The sequence below is a fragment of the Podarcis gaigeae genome, assembly GCF_964106915.1.
Source record: "Podarcis gaigeae genome assembly, chromosome: 5".
Classification (NCBI taxonomy): domain Eukaryota; kingdom Metazoa; phylum Chordata; class Lepidosauria; order Squamata; family Lacertidae; genus Podarcis; species Podarcis gaigeae.
In genome coordinates this window covers 16,146,289-16,164,322 of record NC_139681.1, presented here as the reverse complement: position 1 = coordinate 16,164,322, position 18,034 = coordinate 16,146,289, and the positions used below count along the sequence as shown (strand labels likewise).

The 18,034-nt window shown below is 44.2% G+C and overlaps 1 protein-coding gene across 37 annotated transcripts in view; it reads left to right on the top strand.

The window, feature by feature from the left end:
- CAMK2G (calcium/calmodulin dependent protein kinase II gamma) overlaps positions 1-18,034 on the top strand; it is a 164,933-nt gene that overhangs the window by 119,182 nt on the left and 27,717 nt on the right. For 19 of the 37 annotated variants that reach the window (XM_083738369.1, XM_083738379.1, XM_083738375.1 and 16 more), the window contains 2 exons: positions 2,737-2,799; positions 9,484-9,524. In XM_083738369.1, the coding sequence (XP_083594495.1) occupies positions 2,737-2,799; positions 9,484-9,524 (104 nt within the window). The remainder of the gene's footprint in view (positions 1-2,736; positions 2,800-9,483; positions 9,525-18,034) is intronic. The other 18 variants (XM_083738377.1, XM_083738366.1, XM_083738356.1 and 15 more) reach the window with 1 other exon arrangement.

Genomic DNA, 18,034 nt, shown 5'->3' with positions numbered 1-18,034 from the left:
CCCGTGAGACTGGACCTATGACACTGAATTTTTGTGTGTGTGTGTGAGAGAGAGAGAGAGAGAGAGAGCGAGAGAGCGCGCGCGCATGCACTCGAATAAATGCAGATATAGGTATATAAAATGTTGGGCAAGATAGCGAACGAACTAGTGACTAACTCATTAGTCTTCTGAATATGCAAGGCAGGAGGATTACTGTATTTTTCACCCTATAGGACGCACCGTCCCATAAGGCGCACCTAGTTTTTTTGGGGGGGGGAATAAAGGGGGGGAATTATTTCCCCCCCAGGCGCGGGGCTGGGGCGGGGGAAGCCCGAGCTTCCCCCGCCCCCAAACAGGCAGCTCTCTGCAAGCCGTGGGAGCCCAAGCGCTGGCTCCCGCTGCTTGCTGAGGTCCGCAAAGCATGGGCGCGCTGAGCTCAGCACACGCAGGCTTCAGCATGCAGGCAACTCTCCGCAAGCAGCGGGAGCCCAGCACTGGGCTCCCGCTGCTTGCGGAGAGGTCCGCGAAGCCTGGAGAGCGAGAGGGGTCGGTGCGCACCGACCCCTCTCACTCTCCAGGCTTCAGTGAAAGCCTGCATTCGCCCCATAGGACGCACACACATTTCCCCTTCATTTTTGGAGGGGGGAAAAGTGCGTCCTATAGGACGAAAAATATGGTAGATTTGGGAAGGTGACTAGTCTTAATTTACTGAACCTGCTATCCATTCTCTATATATCTCTTCCTTTTGCAGACTGGTATAGAGTAGCTGAGATCTTGAGATGTGAGCACCAGGTTCCCCATTTCAAATCCCACCTCAGCCACAAACTCACTAGATGCCCTCAGGCACGATTCAATCCTTTGCACTCAAGGAGCTAATACTTCCTGATTTTACATGGCTTTTGTAAGGATCACTGAGATAACATCTGCGAAGTGCCTTGAATACTTGAAATGCATTGTATTAATGCTGTAGTCTTCTTCTCAGCGGGTTCCCGAAGAGCTTACCTGCTTAGTTTTGACTTTGAGGAAGAATGAGGTCTGGTCTTTCCTATAACTTAACGAGAAGACTGCCGGGGGTTGCCTGCCTCACTTAGAACAGAGCTTTCCAAACTGTGTGTCGCGACACATTAGTGGGTCGGCTGCAGTGTGTAGGTGTGTTACGCAAATGCACCCCACACTCTTCCCGGGGCTGGAAAGGGGTTAGTTTAACCTCCGGTTTGCTAGTAAAACTTAATTACTCTGTCACGAAACGATGGGTGTCTAAGAAGTGTGTCACCAACATGAAAAGTTTGGAAAGCTCTGACTTAGAAAATGGTGCTGCTACATCCTCTTCTCTCCCCCCCTCCCATAAGTCCCTTTTCTCAGGCATGTTTTACTATCCTGTCTTGCTTTTAGGTGGACGTTTGCCCTTCCTGAAGATCCACTAAGACACCCAAATACTCCGTTGGTCTCTTTTCTGAGTGGTGGTGTAGAATTGCATACATTCTTCTTCCGTTTTGTTTGATATCATCTGGGTGGTTTAACCACATCTTAACTTTGTTTTCTCATTGACCATTTTATTAGGAAGGTGGTTTTAATACTGCATGCTATGTCTTGCAATGGCTGCACAGATGTGTAGGCTCACAGCCGCTCGGCTCTTTCATGATCTTTTTTGCTCCCGCTGAGCTAAGCTAAGGTTTGGCTTAATGGGTCAACCAAACCCAGGCTCATGGTTAAGCTGTCTCCTCGCTAACCACAAGCTGTAGCCAAGAACAGAACTTGGCTGCGGCTCGTGGTTAGAAAAGAACTTGGCTGCAGCTCGTGGTTAGTGAAAAGAGCTTAACCACAAGCTCTTAACCACACAAAGCAAAACCTTGGCTTAACTCGGCACATTGGAGCAGTAAGAAGGACTGAGGAGGCTGCAAAGTGTGCAGCCCTAGTAAGTCAGAATTTGCCTTACTGTTTTGTGTGAACCAGGCCTATGAGAAAACTCAGTAAATGCATATCAGAACTCTTGGAAGAGAAGTATCCAGACCCTCCCAGTGCATTTCAGTTTGGGAGGGGGTGCTTAAGAACCTTGAGTGCTGAAGATACAAACTACCATCTTTCCACTCTGGAGAGCTGTGAGAAATGCTACTCTGGAAAACGTTCCTAATAAACTACAGCTCACACCATGTCTGTACTTCCCGCGCAAAGGATGTTGATCTCCCTATTACTGAACTTACTATTTTTTTTTACTGAACACATGTTTGGCACACAGTGGCTGAAGATGCTGTGGTGTCTATGAACCCAGACGTACCGATTGCGTGTGTGGTTTTTTGGGGGGGAAATTCTCACAATTTGATCTTTCGTAATAGAAGATGTTGCAATGACATTTGGATGCAAGTGTTTAGCACCCTCCGACTCCTCCCCCTTCTCCCCCAAAGCCTTTATTACTGCCTCTTTGATGTTAATGTCCCTCTTCTTTGACTTTGTCATCCCAGAACTCTGTATCTGAGAGCCTGTTTTATAAACACTGTTTACAGCTAAATCCTGCCATTTTCTGAACGCCGTTCCTGACGTCCAACCCTCTGTGCTGGATTCTGTAGTTCTATCTTAATGTTTTAAGGGGAATCAATTACCTTTTTTTACCCCCTGTAATAGTGTGTTTCCCTTCTTCGATCCTTTCTTTCTTCCTACTTTTCCTTTCAAAACTAATTTACTTGCACCTTGCTCTCTCGTTGCTGTTGGGCCTTTTTGCTTCATTATGGCTCCTCCCACTGAATGATTGTGTCCAATCAGTTGGCAGGCAGAGCTCCGCCCCTGCTTCGGCCGCCATGAGTGCTGCCGGCCTGGCTGAGCAAGGTATGTGGCATGAGTCGTATATCCTGAGTGCCTGAACCTAGAGTTACCTATCCGCCTACCCTCCACCAACTCCACAACCAGTTAAAACCAGCATGCCAGTGTTTGTGAACCCAGTGAGAAGCCATCCATGCTTGCTGGCTGAGAAATGGGCATGTACTAAGGTATCCATCTAACCAAGAACCATAACCACATGGATTTTAAGTCTACTAACCAAGTATGCATGTTGGGTTCTTAACCCAGTCCTGCAATGAATCAGCACATGAGATTTGGAGGCAGGGATTGGTCGGATGTGGGGTTGCCAGTGCCTGCTGTTTGAAGGGGATTTCAGAAGGTGAGAGTATCTTGGAGTGAGGGGACCAAACATGCCAGCAAACTGGCTTGGCAAGGGTGGGGATGCCGTTGTATAACGAAGCTTGTTCCTAGCAAAATGGCCTGTCACGTTACAGGAAGTGGAGATACAGGGTTGTATTGCAATTCATCCACACGGTTGGGTATCAAGCAATAGCTTTCAGAAGCTTAGAAAAATTACATTCTCTAGTTCAAAAATTGTGGTTCCGAACCATCTGTTTGGAGCACCTGTGGGTTTGAATGCAAAGGGGGAAGCAAATAAGACAAGAAAAGGGCCTCTTACAGTGGAGGAGATCATCAACATGCATGTTAAACTCCCTACACCTCCAAGACTAATGCTATCTGAGGTTTGTACCCTCTTCCACCAAAATCCCCAACAGCAGAGAGCAGTGTGCAGACACAAGTCTTCAGCCAGCTAAGGATTAATGTTCAACCAAACCTGAGCCCCAAACCCATTACACTGCCTTAGGCTCAGAAGGAATGGATCTGCTGAGCTGAAGCCAAGCCTCCACATAAACAGAAGTGGACCTAAGGACTTTCAGGCTGAAGTGCCAGATTCCCTGGGCTCCCCTCGCCGGCTAGGCCCCATGGAGCCCTCAAAATGCCTGGGACCACATCCCTTGAGCTTCTTGGGACATAGGAATAGTCTTTCAGAGGCCTCATGCCTGTCAGATGAGGAACATGCAGGGTGGGGGGCGGAAGGAAGGGGGAGGGAAGTCATCCTCACTGTGCCCTACTCCCCCACAAGTTCCTCACAGACCCCCATTTGTTCTACTTAATTTGCATGCTTGTTTCTGGGTGCACTATGCGTGTGGTGTTTCATGCAATATATATATATACATAAAAATACAAATCACCTTGCAGAATTTAGACTTCTCGCGATCCAGTGTTCCTGCCACAGAGTTCGGTGGGTGGGCAGTAGGGTTGTGCTTTTTGTGAGTGATTGGTGATAAGTACTTCAAGAAAGGAACCACTTCAAGAAAGGAACCTAGCAAAAGTAACTACCCAATTTCACTAATATGTTTTAGCCAATGTGCCGTAGGTGGGATGATGCCTAAGATCCAGGAGTGTGCAGGCAAAGAAATGAGAGGAAGTGGGGGACAGCCTCTGGTGCCCCATAAAAGGGGCCTTCCCCCTGGTTTGCTGTGACACTGGCAAAGATCATTTCTCCTGCCTCTGTTGTTGGCACTCAGGCTTGCAGACTAACTGATAATTTCCCGTGAATTAAACAAGAGGAAAAGGCAGAGGAACTCATCAGTCCCTCCAGGACTGCTTGGAAAATGTTTTGTCATTATACACCAAGTTATTTCTGCAACCATGAAAGCTTCCCATTTTCTCTCCCTGCCCATTAGTTTAAAACCAGGATGATCAGCCCGCCGGATAATATATACGGGAAGGGAAACTGTTCCCAAAATTGATACCAGCAGAGAACTTCAGACACCATTAAAGATACTATTATTTTTTTTAAATGAAACCTGTATCAGACTCTCTCAGATGAGTCAGATTTAGGGACCATAAAGATTAGAAATTTGGGGCTCTTGCTTTCATTGCGGCTACAGAATTTTTCATATACATGCTTTCGTGACGTCAAGTTTAGCAGAGTCTGCAAACTCTGGGTCACTCAACCCTATGCTAAAATTGTGAGTAAGCATTTTAATATATATATATTTTTAAGGTTAAAATAGTTTCTCAAAGCAGAACCTGACCTAACATCACATGGTGGAGGGTTGAGAGGGGTCAAGAGTGGATGGCAATGTGTCCCATGTCTGGGAATCTGCAGAGCATGGATGCAAAAACATTTCTTTACCCGAAAGGGACCTCCCAGGCAGTTTTCCTGGGGTCGCCCCTGCTGTCGTCTTGTGCTGAGTTGTGTATTGTGCCCTGTGCTTTTTTTGTTTTGTTTTGTTTTTTTTGGAGTCATCTTAAACCATGTCTTGTGCCTGTGTGTGGTGCTTCATCTGTGGGAATCCTACCTCCGCATTTCCAGTGTGTCGGCTGACACCTGCAGGCCACAACTCTGAATAAACATGCATCTTTGTCTTGTCTTGTCTGCTTGGGATGTCTGCTCTTGTCACCGTGTTGTAAATTAATTTATAAAAGTTTCCCCGCAACCATCTTCTATTGCATGAGCTGCTTTAAATGAGTAGCAAATTTTTCTCTTCCTGCAGTGCTGGGCCTGTAACTGGGTTGTTTTTTTCTGGGGCTGTGTGGGTGAAGCATGTGAACTGTGGAACATTCATTAGGGTCAGGATGTGAGCAGATTTCCACAATTGTGTTCAAGCTAGCATTACCAGGCTTCCTGGCTGTCCTTTGCATCTCTTTGCAGTGCACAGTATAGTCCCACTGCTTCTCCTACCCAGCTATTTTTCTAGCCCCACTATAAACGCAAACTACTTATTTCCGTGTTAAGAGTTTCGGGGTGAGTGGGGAATTAACTAAATGCATTTTGCAGCCTGTTCACAATCTGTGATGGTCTATGACATTTGCTGCTCTTCCTATTCCCCCCCCCCAGCCCCCCATCCTTCTCCAAGCACTTGTGGGCATACGTTTTATACCAGGCATTGAGGAATTTGTGATACCTATCACCTTAAGGTAGCTCCAAGTGCTCTAGAACCATGCAAATACCGTATTTTTCACTCTATAAGACGCACCAGACCACAAGACGCACCTAGTTTTTGGAGGAGGAAAACAAGAAAAAATATATCCTGAATCCCAGAAGCCAGAACATCAAGAGGGATCACTGTGCAGTGAAAGCAGCAATCCCTCTTGCTGTTCTGGCTTCTGGGATAGCTGTGCAGCCTGCATTTGCTCCATAAGACACACAAACATTTCCCCTTACTTTTTAGGAGGGAAAAAGTGAGTCCTATAGAGCAAAAAATACGGTACTTCCTTGCTTTCTGTGTGGTGGTGGGGTATAATTTCTGACAGGGCCAAAAGGAAGATACGAGACAGGTAAGGAAGTGTCCTTTCTTGGTTTGTGATTTCCATTGTTTAAAGTGGGTTGTGCAGAACAAAGCCGTAAGTTCTGTGTAACTACGCAGCTTACTCTTCACTATTATTATTTCTTAAACCTTTGTCCTGCATTTCCCCCAGGGATGGAAGCAAATTCCAATAAGAAGCACTGCGTTTTCCTGTTACCTCTCCCTTGGTTCCCACCCCCTCCTCCACATTGTCTTCTGTTCCAGACCAAACTAGAAATCACACATCAAAATTTTGTGGCCTAACTCGATGTATGTCCACTTTGGGTGTGCCGTGTGGTGTATAGTTTCTCTTTTTGCTTTTAACTCTCCTCTTGTCGAGACCTGTTTCGTATGTTCTGCTGGTGGCGTGATAGAACCTCAAACCCACTTCTGCATAACCAAGGCACCATGCTGTTTCTTGTTGCAAAGCCAGTGTAAGCAACGCACCCCGTGGACAGAGCAGCTTGTGTGAAAAGTGCTCACGTCAAAGTGGTTTTCCATGGCAGCTATGCTATCCATATTGCAAACTACACAGGCTGTAGTTGAGTAACCACCACCCCACCTCTTTAGCCTGGAAAGACTACCCAGAGACGAATTTTCTCTCGTGTTTGTCTCTGTATTCAGTACAACTGACCACATAAGGTGCTGCCTTTCCTCCCAATATGATAACTTCACAGGTGGGGAGAGATCGATATGAAATTTCTGACTCTTTCAGAAATGTGCTTGAGCACTTTGTCATCCAGCACGCAGCAGAGTTTTTGTGCGCTGCAGTTATAAACTGTAAAAAATAAATTCCAAGCATGAAGCATCAGTTTCATAGAGTGGAGTCAGGACTAATTACACAAGTGTAAAAAATTGATTTCAGTCCGTGCAGTAGGCCTCATTAAATTCATATAGGTGATGTCTCCTTCATGCTGACTCCGCTGTTAACTAAGGCTGTTCATTTGTAGCCCTGAATTTCCCATGAAATGTAGAGGAGTTCTTGGAGAAACTTGAGATAGTATGCCTTTGGGGCAAGTGAAACTTCCAAGTGTCTATGAATGCAGTTTATGAGGGTGGTGGTTGCTGGGTCTTTTATTTTTATTTTTTTTACTTGTGTATAGAAAGTCAGAAGTTTTATGTTTCATTTTTGTTCCTACATTTTTTTTTACTCATGTAAATAGGGAAGTAAAGACACCTCCATTTTTTTTGTTCGTTTGTTTTCAAGGTGGGCACAACATTTCAGAGGAATTTCAACTTCCATACAAACCTGCCCATATTCAGGATAATCTGGGATTCAGGGTTTAAATTCCAAATTCAGCAAGCAGGAGATCTTAACCCTGCTGCTTGGTCAGATTTCCGTAGCCTGATATGTGGGTTGCATAATATTTCTGTCCAAGTCTTGGGTTTAAAACCTCCTTAGGCACACAATAACTGTGTTGAGTGCAGTTCTGGGCCAAATTACCATGAGTTACATTTATTTTATGCAAAACGTGGGCTTTAGGGAGTGCAGTGAGTTCCTCTAACAGAAACCCTGCCACCGCCACTACCTCAGTGGCCTCTGCAAAGTCTATTTCGTACCTGTTTACAGCCCCAATATGTGCTACCTTACCACTACATGATCCCAACCAGTTGCATAATGAACACAACAATGTCCCAGTGCTGTATAGCAAATCAGATTTGGCTATGTGATGACATCACTGGGGATGAATTCCTCCCATAGCCCTTGCTAAAGGGAAGGGGGAGAGGAGGGAACACACGGCTAAGGCAACCAGGTTATATTTCGCTAACTTGCTGTACTAGAATCCTAGATTTGGGCAAGACCTCAAAGGCAACCCAATCCATTCCACTTCTGATGCAGGAATTTTCTGCTGCAGCACCCCTGATAGGTGACCATCTAGCTTCTATATAAAAATAGTTTTACAAGGAGGGACAAGGAAATGTTCATGAAGCCCACCCCATTTTTAGCCCAACCCATTTTGAAACGTGTAGGAGATGCCAGAGAACCCGGAACTTGGCTCTCTTGGGATTTTAAAGCAGAAACTTAACTATGCTTTCATGGTGACTGCAAGGGCTAGTATTTTCACACTTTTAGAGATAAAGCGAATGTTCTCTGCCTGCCATTCTCTGCATTGTGAGACTTTGATCCGTGCTGCGGTCCCAGCCACGGAAATTTCACATCATGCTTTCGCCTTGACCCTATTCTTGTACCTTCATGTGGATGTGACCTAAGCAGTTTTCAAGAGGCATTAGCATAAATTTGCAACTCATTTGTCCTACCGTGTCCCTAGAACCCTCTACCAACTGCAGTGTACAGTTTGTGGGGCAGTTCCTTTACGCCAATAGGCACCTGTTGAGTGAATTTGTTGGCCACAAAGTTGCAAGCAAATGCCGCTTTGCTGTTGTAAATGGATATGCTGAGTTGTTGTCCTTGGGCATGTATAGGTGGTCTCATGTGTGCATTGGGGGTCGCCCTGTATCCCTCTGCTACACATGCATCCGCAGTACATGTATACTTGTGTGTGACGTGTTTGTGTGTCTGCAAGCTAGTTGTTCGTTCAGACAAAGGTGACATGGCCTTGCCTTTCTGAAGGCGAAACAGGTAGCCTGAACTATGTCTCCCTTGCGTTCTCCCGCTTGGCAGCTCCCAGTGCTGCCTTGCTTCTGTTCCCCATTCCCCACCGCGGAACGTGAGCCATCTTTTCTTATTCCACGTGGATTCCCGCTGGTAGATTGGATTGGTCAAAGCACTTGGAATTCCCAGGCGTTGACCACGCCCATCGACTATTACTTTTTAATAGGTAATATCTATGCATGAGCCACTTCACAGGCAAAATTTCCTGCATGGAAATCATACGTGTATTTTGCCATGTGTACATGCAGCAGGAACTTGCAGCTGGTCAAGCCAACTTTTGAATTCATTGCACACAACAAAACTACATGTGAGATTCGAACTTCTAAGTTTAAAAAAAAGTGCTGATGACTTCCGTGGAGAAAGTTTGCCTTGTGTGAAGCAGCCTTAACAACTGTATTCAAGGGGTAACGTTCAGCTTTTGGAATTTAAGAGATCCCCCCCCCTTTTTTTTTATTGTCACTGTTAACTTTGAATATTGAAGGGATGGGGTAAGCAATGAAAGTAAAAGATTTGAAACCAAACCTCAAGAGCTCTCAAGGCCTGTTTTACTAAGCAGTGTCTTTGGTGTGAATACCAGGCAGGTTGCATAATTTGTTGTTTTGAACAAGCAGGAGCCTGAGATGGATATGGCTTGGCCTTTAAAGCCATCCTAATTAGCAAGGAAAACTTTCTGCTAACACTCCCATAAGACTGAGTTGAAGGGCAAGGGAACAGGCGTTCACAAAAATGAAACTTACTTGTGTCTCTTATTTCTCTCTGCAGCTGCCAAAAGCTTACTGAACAAGAAGTCTGATGGAGTAAAGGTAGGTTTTGGATTTTAGCCCAGCCTCTTCCTTTCCAGTCTGTTGGACTAGAATTGCTGTCCTTGACCAAAGGCCCACAATCATTCCTGCACCAGAAAACAACTGTGCTTCTCCTCCTATGACTGTCTTCACCACTTTCCCACCTCAGTTCTGCTATTTACTGTGTCATTGATCTTTCTTTCTCTCCTAAGCCAGGGTTGTGTAAAAGATAGACTGGGATCTAGCAGCAGATCCCTGGGTGATTTTGCAGTAGATCTGCAAGGGTTTCTGACTCCCGACTGTTTAAATATAGCAACACAAAATGAGTTCCCACCCAAAGTAGGGCACTGAGAAGAAACAAGCTAAATAGAGGATATGTGTGAAAGTACTGTAACAGGTTATTTCCTGTTACTGAAAATAAATTCCTAGGCTCAGAATATGCTCAGAGGCACCCTTATTCTTTAATTCTACCTGCTATGTCTCTCACTTTGGTTTGGTGGATCTTTGGGTTAATAATAATAATAATAATAATAATAATAATAATAATAATAATAATAATATCTGGCAAGTCTGAAGTCTTCCCAGCCCTGCTCTACAGGTTCTGGAATTGATGTATGAGTGAGTTTATGTTTAAATATATAAATTAAAGTGGTATCAAAGATTTCAAATGCTATGAATTCACTGTGTCTCATTGTGGAGCTTAAAAAGAAGACGACAGTGATGTTGACATATTGGAGAATAAGAATCCATAAAATGAGATTGGTAAAGCGTTAGGACCCAGTACGTAATCCAGTTTCTGTAGTTGATCAGGGTTTTGTTGAGAATGGGTATACATTTTATTTATTAATTACTTTTATAAAAGATATTTATAAGCCACCAATTCATAAGGAAAACGTCAAAGTGGTTTGCAACAACTGTACATAAAACCATACCATAAAAACCATACAAAAAAAAAGTTAAAATCAGATTACTGTTGTGGAAAGGTGTATTCTTATTTGCCTGCATAAGTCTAATGGGATAGGAAAGTTTTCATCAGGTGCTTCAAAGTTGAAACAGGAGAAGCCTGCTGAATTCTACTAGCAGAATATTCCACAGGACAGGGCTGACTCTAAAGGCTTGGTTCCTTGTTGTCAAATAGTCCTTGCCAACTCAGAGGAAAACCAGCAACATTGCTGGTAGATGATCCTAGTGATCAAGCTGGAATGTAAGGGGTCAGGCAGTCCCTGAGCTACCCAGGATCTAATCTGTTCAGGGCTTCATAAATTAATACAAGATTTCATATTTTTCTCTACAACGAAGGACAAGAAGAATTCCTCCTGCATGTTTGTTTTTAATTAAGGCTTTTCTTATTTTCGAAGCAGCTGTTAGATTTTCTGACCCTTGCACTCATCAGATCAGTGGTCAGCTCAAAAGAGGAGCCAACCAAATACAGAAATTAGCTTTACAGAACCATCTTCCTTTTGGGGGGGCGTAGGGAAGTGAAGTTCCATTTTCTTTGGGGATAGATGTCTCCCATGAAATTGCCTGAACCTCTGACCCCAAAGCTCCTTGCATGTGTGTGAAGAAGCCCGCCCTAACTGTACATGTTTTGCACATGTTTCCCAATTTTGAGTCTATCCTGCTACCGCTAAATAGGCAGCGTTTTCTTCATTTCATCTCCACAGCTCATATGTAAGATACAGGAGCGTTGCTCCTGTTCCATACAAAGTGAAAGACATCACCCTAAAATGATACCTCTGTGATGTTCTAATGAATTCTTGACTATTGATTATTCTCTCCGTTTGCTTTTCCTGTGAGTATTTGTGTTGGCTGCAAGGAATTGTGGTTGTGCTTATCTCACAACAAGTGCAGCAAATGAACTGCATTCATTGGGATAATTAGTTTTTCTGTGGAATTTACAGTCCTGAATGCTGTTTCCAAATTAATTTCAGCCTTTCCCCCCTATAATCTCTGCTGGTAGTTTTAGCTCCTGCTGGGGAAAGAGGCAGGGAGATAGAATAGGATAAAGCTCCATAGTAATGAGGAGATAATTTAATGGTGTGTGATGTACTGTTCTAGGGAGGAAACTAGATGTTCACGGGTGTGATTTCTCTTAGAATTCCATTAATTTTCCTTTGTCTGTGGATTTCTTTGTTGTTCAGCTAGGACTCTGGGTTATGTGCTATCAATCTGGGCATAGGAGCTGCCCAAAATAACGTATCGCTTAGAAGCTACTGCCATACCTTGGAAACCCAGGAACTGAACACAGCAGATAACATACTAACAGGGTCTGTTCCACATGTTGCTAATCCTGTTCTTGTGAATAAGTTTACCCCATTAACTTATTTATCCTGGCTTGTTACAATACTTCAGATGAACTAGAGAGAAGTGTGTGTGCTTTTGGCAAATTCTTTTTAGCTCTTGTAGAAATTTACTCTTCATCCTGTATAGTTGCAGAGAAAGCAAAGGAGCTAGTTTTACTCACAATCTATTATTTCTGCTTTCTTCCATAAGTCTATACTGGGCAGCTTAAAAAGTAACTTACCATGGAAGCCAACACTTGTTGAGCAAGGGATGAGAAAACCTGCCTCGGATGCGCTGGAGATGACTACCTAGAAATTCGAGTTTTAAAATGTCATATTGGAAAGGATGTGTGAGCTGGTGTTGCACAGCAGCTAAGAGACTGGGTCATGAATCAATATGATATCAATCTGAATTGATGCATCCACTATAAACACATCACATGACTTTAGTCAAGCTACTTTCAGCTTCAGCATAATGCCAATTAATTCAATAAGGTTGTTGTAAGGATTGTAACAGGAGAAATTGTACAAAGCACTCTGAACATCTGAAAGCAACATATAAAACCATTATTGCATGTTTATAAACAATATATAGAAATGTGTTATTGTTGCTTTTAATAATAATCAAAGAAGGGGGAAACAGTTAATTCGCCCTATTTGAGGATAAAGGGGGAAAAGCAGCGGTTTTCTCCAGTGGCGTAGCGTGGGTTGTCAGCACCCAGGGCAAGGCAAGTAATTTGCGCCCCCTAACCCGTGGATTTGCACCCCCTAACCCTAACCCCCAGATGTTGCGCCCGGTGCGGCTGGCCCCCCCCCTGCACCCCCCACGCTACGCCACTGGTTTTCTCTCAAGTGCGGATAGGACACACTGGCAGATGGGATGGCTTCTCCTCCAGGGTCAAAACTCATGACATCATCCGGAAGGATGGGGCTCCTGCTAGCCCGGACCAGCCTCACCTCAGTGACAGAAGTCAAGGTGTGGAGAGCTCGCATGTGGGTGGCGCTGTGGTCTAAACCACTGAGCCTCTTGGGCAGGAGTCAGCAACCTTTTTCAGCCGTGGGCCGGTCCACCATCCCTCAGACCATGTGGTGGACCGGACTATATTTTGAAAAAAATAATAATGGACAAATTCCTATGCCCCACAAATAACCCAGAGATGCATTTTAAATAAAAGCACACATTCTACTAATGTAAAAACATGCTGATTCCCGGGCCATCTGGGGGCCGGATTGAGAAGGCGATTGGGCTGCATCCGGCCCCGGGCCTTAGGTTGCCTACCCCTGCTCTTGGGCTTGCCAATCAGAAGATTGGCGGTTCGAATGCCTGCGATGGGGTGAGCTCCAGTTGCCCTGTCCCAGCTCCTGCCAACCTGTTTGAAAGCACGCCAGTGCAAGTAGATAAATAGGTACCGCTGCAGCGGGAAGGTAAACGGCATTGCTGTGCGCTCTGGTTTCCATCTGTTGCACCAGAAGCTGTTTAGTCATGCTGGCCACATGACCCGGAAAACTGTCAGTGGACAAACGCCGGCTCCCTCGGCCTGAAAGAGAGATGATCGCCGAAACCCCATAGTTGCCTTTGACTGGACTTAACCGTCTAGGGGTCCTTTACCTTTCCCCCCCTTTTTAGGGTGTTCAGGTGCATGCACATGAACCATCCCACAGAATGCGCAGAGGAAGAATTTTGTTGCTTAAATTCCTTCACTTTTTCGGTGGAATGTGGGCAGTCTGCCTCACTCTTGGCTGGTTTGGAGTCATGCACCCACGTGAGAGACTCGTAGACTCTTTGGGTATTACCTCTGTTCTGTATTGTGGTGTTTTGCTTTAAACTGTTATGGTTGGCAGCCTTCTCAGATATATAGTTGGTTACTTTTCTTGAAATTGTGTTCTGCATGGAGGGGTCTTCTTCTGGCACTGCTCTAGCATAGTTGAGGCATGCAGGAGCCAATTCATCCTGGATGATGTCATCAGTTTTCATCCTGCCTGCTCTTAGGCAGAGCCATCCCAATTGTCAGACTAACCTCCTTCCACTAGGAAGAATTAGAATTTACAGGTAAGTGACAAAAACCCACTTTTTCATTTATACGAAAGCCAGTTTAGGGTAAATAATCCCTTGACTATAGGAGCAGTTCAGCCAATGAGACGTGATTCCTAGGGATGTATAGGAATCTCCTTCCTCATCGGAACATGATTTTCTGTGCTTCCTAAGTAATGGTAGTTCAGTCATGGTGGTTTTTCATTTCATTTGTATCCCATCCTCTCTGTAAGCTGGGCAATGTGTAGTGTTTTATTCTTGAAACTAGCCCATGAAGTAGGTTCACTTGAGAGGTGGTAACTGGGCCTAAGAGGAGCTTTGTGCGTGACTTGGAAAATGAAGCCAGGGTTTCCCTACCATCCTGTCCACTATGTCATCCCTGAACTACTGAAAGTCAAGTCTTGTGGTCAGTTCTGGACATCCAGAAGGATGTGAATAAGCTGAAAAGGAATCGGAGGAGGGTGAACAAATCAATTGAGAAGATGCTTAGTAAGAACATTATTGGGGTTTTTTATGTTTTACAAGACTACAGAAGATAAAACGAGCAGTGGTCTTAAATCTCTGCATCAAGGGAGGGGATTAGCTTGAGTGTTAAGGAGAAAGCAGCTCTGCAATGACTTTCTGAGGCCTTTTCAAATAAAGGCTAAGGGGATCATTTTGATCTGTGTTGAGTCAGGTAACACTTGGGTCTAGAACCCCTATATTTGTTAAGGAGAAACAGATGAAGAAAGGGTTTGCATTATTTACATTTTTTTAACTGAAATCATTGTAGTCTACCAGTAGTCTACCATTGTAGTCTTCAAAGTTACAAAGAGAGCAAATGCGGGATGCTTAAACAGTGAAGGTGTAATAAATAAATGAATAAATAAATATAAGAAGAAGAAGAAGAAGAAGTAGTATAATAATTGTTGTGATGGAGCAGGATTCTGATAAACCTTCCAATTTGATGATGGAATGGAGCTGTCAGAATGTTTGCACACAAGCTTCTCTGAGGGAAGGGGAGATTGTCTACGATTAAACCTCACAAAGGCCCAAGTGCCAGAAGGAAGCCTGTGTGGCAAGCTGAGGCCAGGAGGAGGTCCCAGGAAATAGGGAAGCTAAGAGACAGGGAACCCAGTCAAGTTTACTGAAGTAAGTGTGCGCTGAACTGAGAAAGAGGAACCTGCATGTGGAGCAGAAGTCAGAAAATGGGTGGAGGAGAAAGATATGAAGCAATGTCAACTCCTGACTTGAACTAGCTAGGCAGTTCCCAAAACCCACACTCAAAATCTCTTAAACTGCCATTATTAGTGTAAAGCATTTAATGTGTTTTGTGGCACTGTGCAAAGATGAAAAAGCAAAACAAAACTCTGACCACAGACTTGAATCCAATAGACTTCATACAAAGGGGAAAAGTGACGTTGTGGGAAGAAGAAAACGATAAAATTCAGACACTAATTCTTCACAAAGTTGCATAAATAGTTCATGATCGGGTGGAGTGGCCTCTAAGAGAGACTTTTCTGTGGGATGATGAACAAAGTGCCGTTGGTCCCTGCCAATCCACTGGAGTGGGTCCTGCTGTCTCCCCTTCCTTCTCCCCTTGTTCTGTGATTATTTGTGCTAGTGTAATGGGTTTGAAGCTATTTGCTCTGCTTTTCCTTAACTGCCCGTGATAAGGCATGCTTGAGAAAACCTACTATGGCATGCCTTGAGAAACTCCGCTTTAAAAGGGCTCGTAGGTTTGAACTCTTGCATGGCTTTGTATTCTACCTTGACAATACACTTGCAGTTCTGAGAAGAATTCTCATGTCACAAAGATGTTCTCAATGTCCTCAGGTAGGGTTGGGCAATACCTGGTTTTCAACATCGCAATATATCACCGGCTAAACATCGTGATATACTGATATATCATGATGTCTGAAATAAGGAGCTATGTAGAGGAATTGGCTGGCTTCACGGTTTTTCTCGCATCGTGATTTTTGCGTCACACACACAAACTAGGCAAGGTATCAGTACATCATCCAAATCCAGTTTGAAATTCACATTGTGGTAACGATTTCATACTATTCAGCATGGTGATACATCGCGAATCACGATGTGTGTGTGTGCTATGTAAAAAATCACAATGTGGGGAAAACCATTATCATCGCTTGCCTCGCGATTCCTTCTGCCCCTGTTGCTCTGTACTATAAAATAACAGTTGTAACAATATGTTAAAGGTAAGTAAAAATGTATCAGTTTTAGACCCCTAAGTAGCAGCAGTTTTCAGGACACTACTCCATTCACCTCTACATAATTACATCCTTGTTTCAGACATCATGATATAATCGGTATATCACGATGTTTAGCTGGTGATATATTGTGATGTTGAAAGCGAGTCGCCGCTCAGCCTTAACGCACATCATGATTCACGATACATTGCCAGGTCAAAAATTATGAAACCGATTATCACGATATGGAATGCAAAACCGGTTTTGGATAATATATCAATATATCGCCTTAGGCACAAGCTGTGTTAAGAACAAGACTGCAATGCAGACAGCTTATGGCCCCATCCAGCTTTGGTGCAATGCATGGGTTGAGGCCATTGAAACAATTAATTAATTAATGCTTTGTTCAATAGAAGTCCACTCTCCCCATGCTTACATAGCAAATAGGTTACTATAAGGCAAAACCACAACAAAAAAATGATAAAATCTACCGCAAAAAAAATAAACAGACTAAGCCCCATTGGAAATCAATGGGACTTCTGAGTAGACATGCATAGGATTGTGTATGTAAGCCTTTTAGTAGCAGCAGTCATCAGGCAGTATCCCCACACACCACGATCCTGCTTTTTGAAATGCGTGTGTTTTATTGCTTAAACACAATATGATGTGCAATTCAGTGGGCATTGTGTGGGTTTCTCTGCAGAGTCAGAACACATATCTACATGCCCCCAGAAGGTTGTATAACAGGCAGCTGTTTATTATTGGTCTGGAGGGAGGGAGCAGGGGCTGAGAGTAGGATTTCTAAACAAGACTGTGGCTGATGCCCCATGTGAGTAATAATTGTTGCCAGAAAGGAAAGAGGAAACACAATCTGGGTGGATCGCTTAAGCAATAAGCATGGTGCAATGCTAATCATGCTTCTTTCCTGCAATCTCTGGCTTTCCTCATCTTCTTCTCTTGCCCATCAATCATTGCAGGCTGGTACTTAATCTTACTCCCCTGCCAACGTACCTGGGAAGTGCCTTACACACTCTCAGCCATGCTTGTTTTATGCTTCATTATTTTTCCTTGAATTGTTTTAGAAAATGCCACGTTTCTCTCTTGTTGGGGTTAGGCAAAAAAGGGGCTCGTAAACTCTCTGGTCTCACTCGATGAAACCTAGCTGTTTCCATTCACACAGACACCTCCTGTTGAGCGTGCCTAAGTGCCTTTTTCTCTGCACTCCTGTTGGAGCACACACTTGACATCTTCTTGTCTGACCCATCGTGCATCTGTGCGCAAGTGTCTCTGATCTAGTTTCTTCTTTTCTGTGCAAGTTCCCAGGGCTGTGCTATGTGAGAGAGTGACATGTGCCTTGATTCTGATGACAAGAATCGAAAGGGTGGGACGTTGTTACATACCCAGCCATTCTCTTTGCCTCATCTTGAAAACTATTTCTATGGGCAGGGTGCTGAAACGCTCCTTTCTCTGGAAGACCCCAAGCATGCTTTGTGACTCTGTGGGTGCATTTGTGCATACCTTGGAATTGCAGCTGTAATTGTCATTGTAAGCCACCTTCCCAGTACAGGTGAATTAAACATTCTTTATTTGTGTGAGGAAATAGATGCTTGCCACTTGACCAGATGAGGGCAGTTTTGAACAGAAAGACCCAATGCTAAGGGATTGAAACACCAGTTGTCCATTGCCCTTTGTTACCATATTGAATAGGCAGTTTAGAAGTGTGATTTCTTTGGAAGGAAACTGTGTGTCGTTTACGGGAAAACTTTCCTCATCCTTTGCTAGATTAGGACTATTTTGAGAAGAACATATCGCCAGTTTCCGTTTCTCCCATGTCACATTGCCTGCATTCTTTCTTTGTTTTACCCTCTTGCTGAGTTTGGAATGCCGTGTCGCCAGGTTGATGATCTCTGCCTTCCATGTGCCCAGATGTTTGTGCCATCTTGATCCTTTCTTGGAGGAGCATGATTGGCAGCAGGGTCTGTGCTGACACACAAGTGCCAACATTTTCTCTGCTTCTCTTCTCATCTC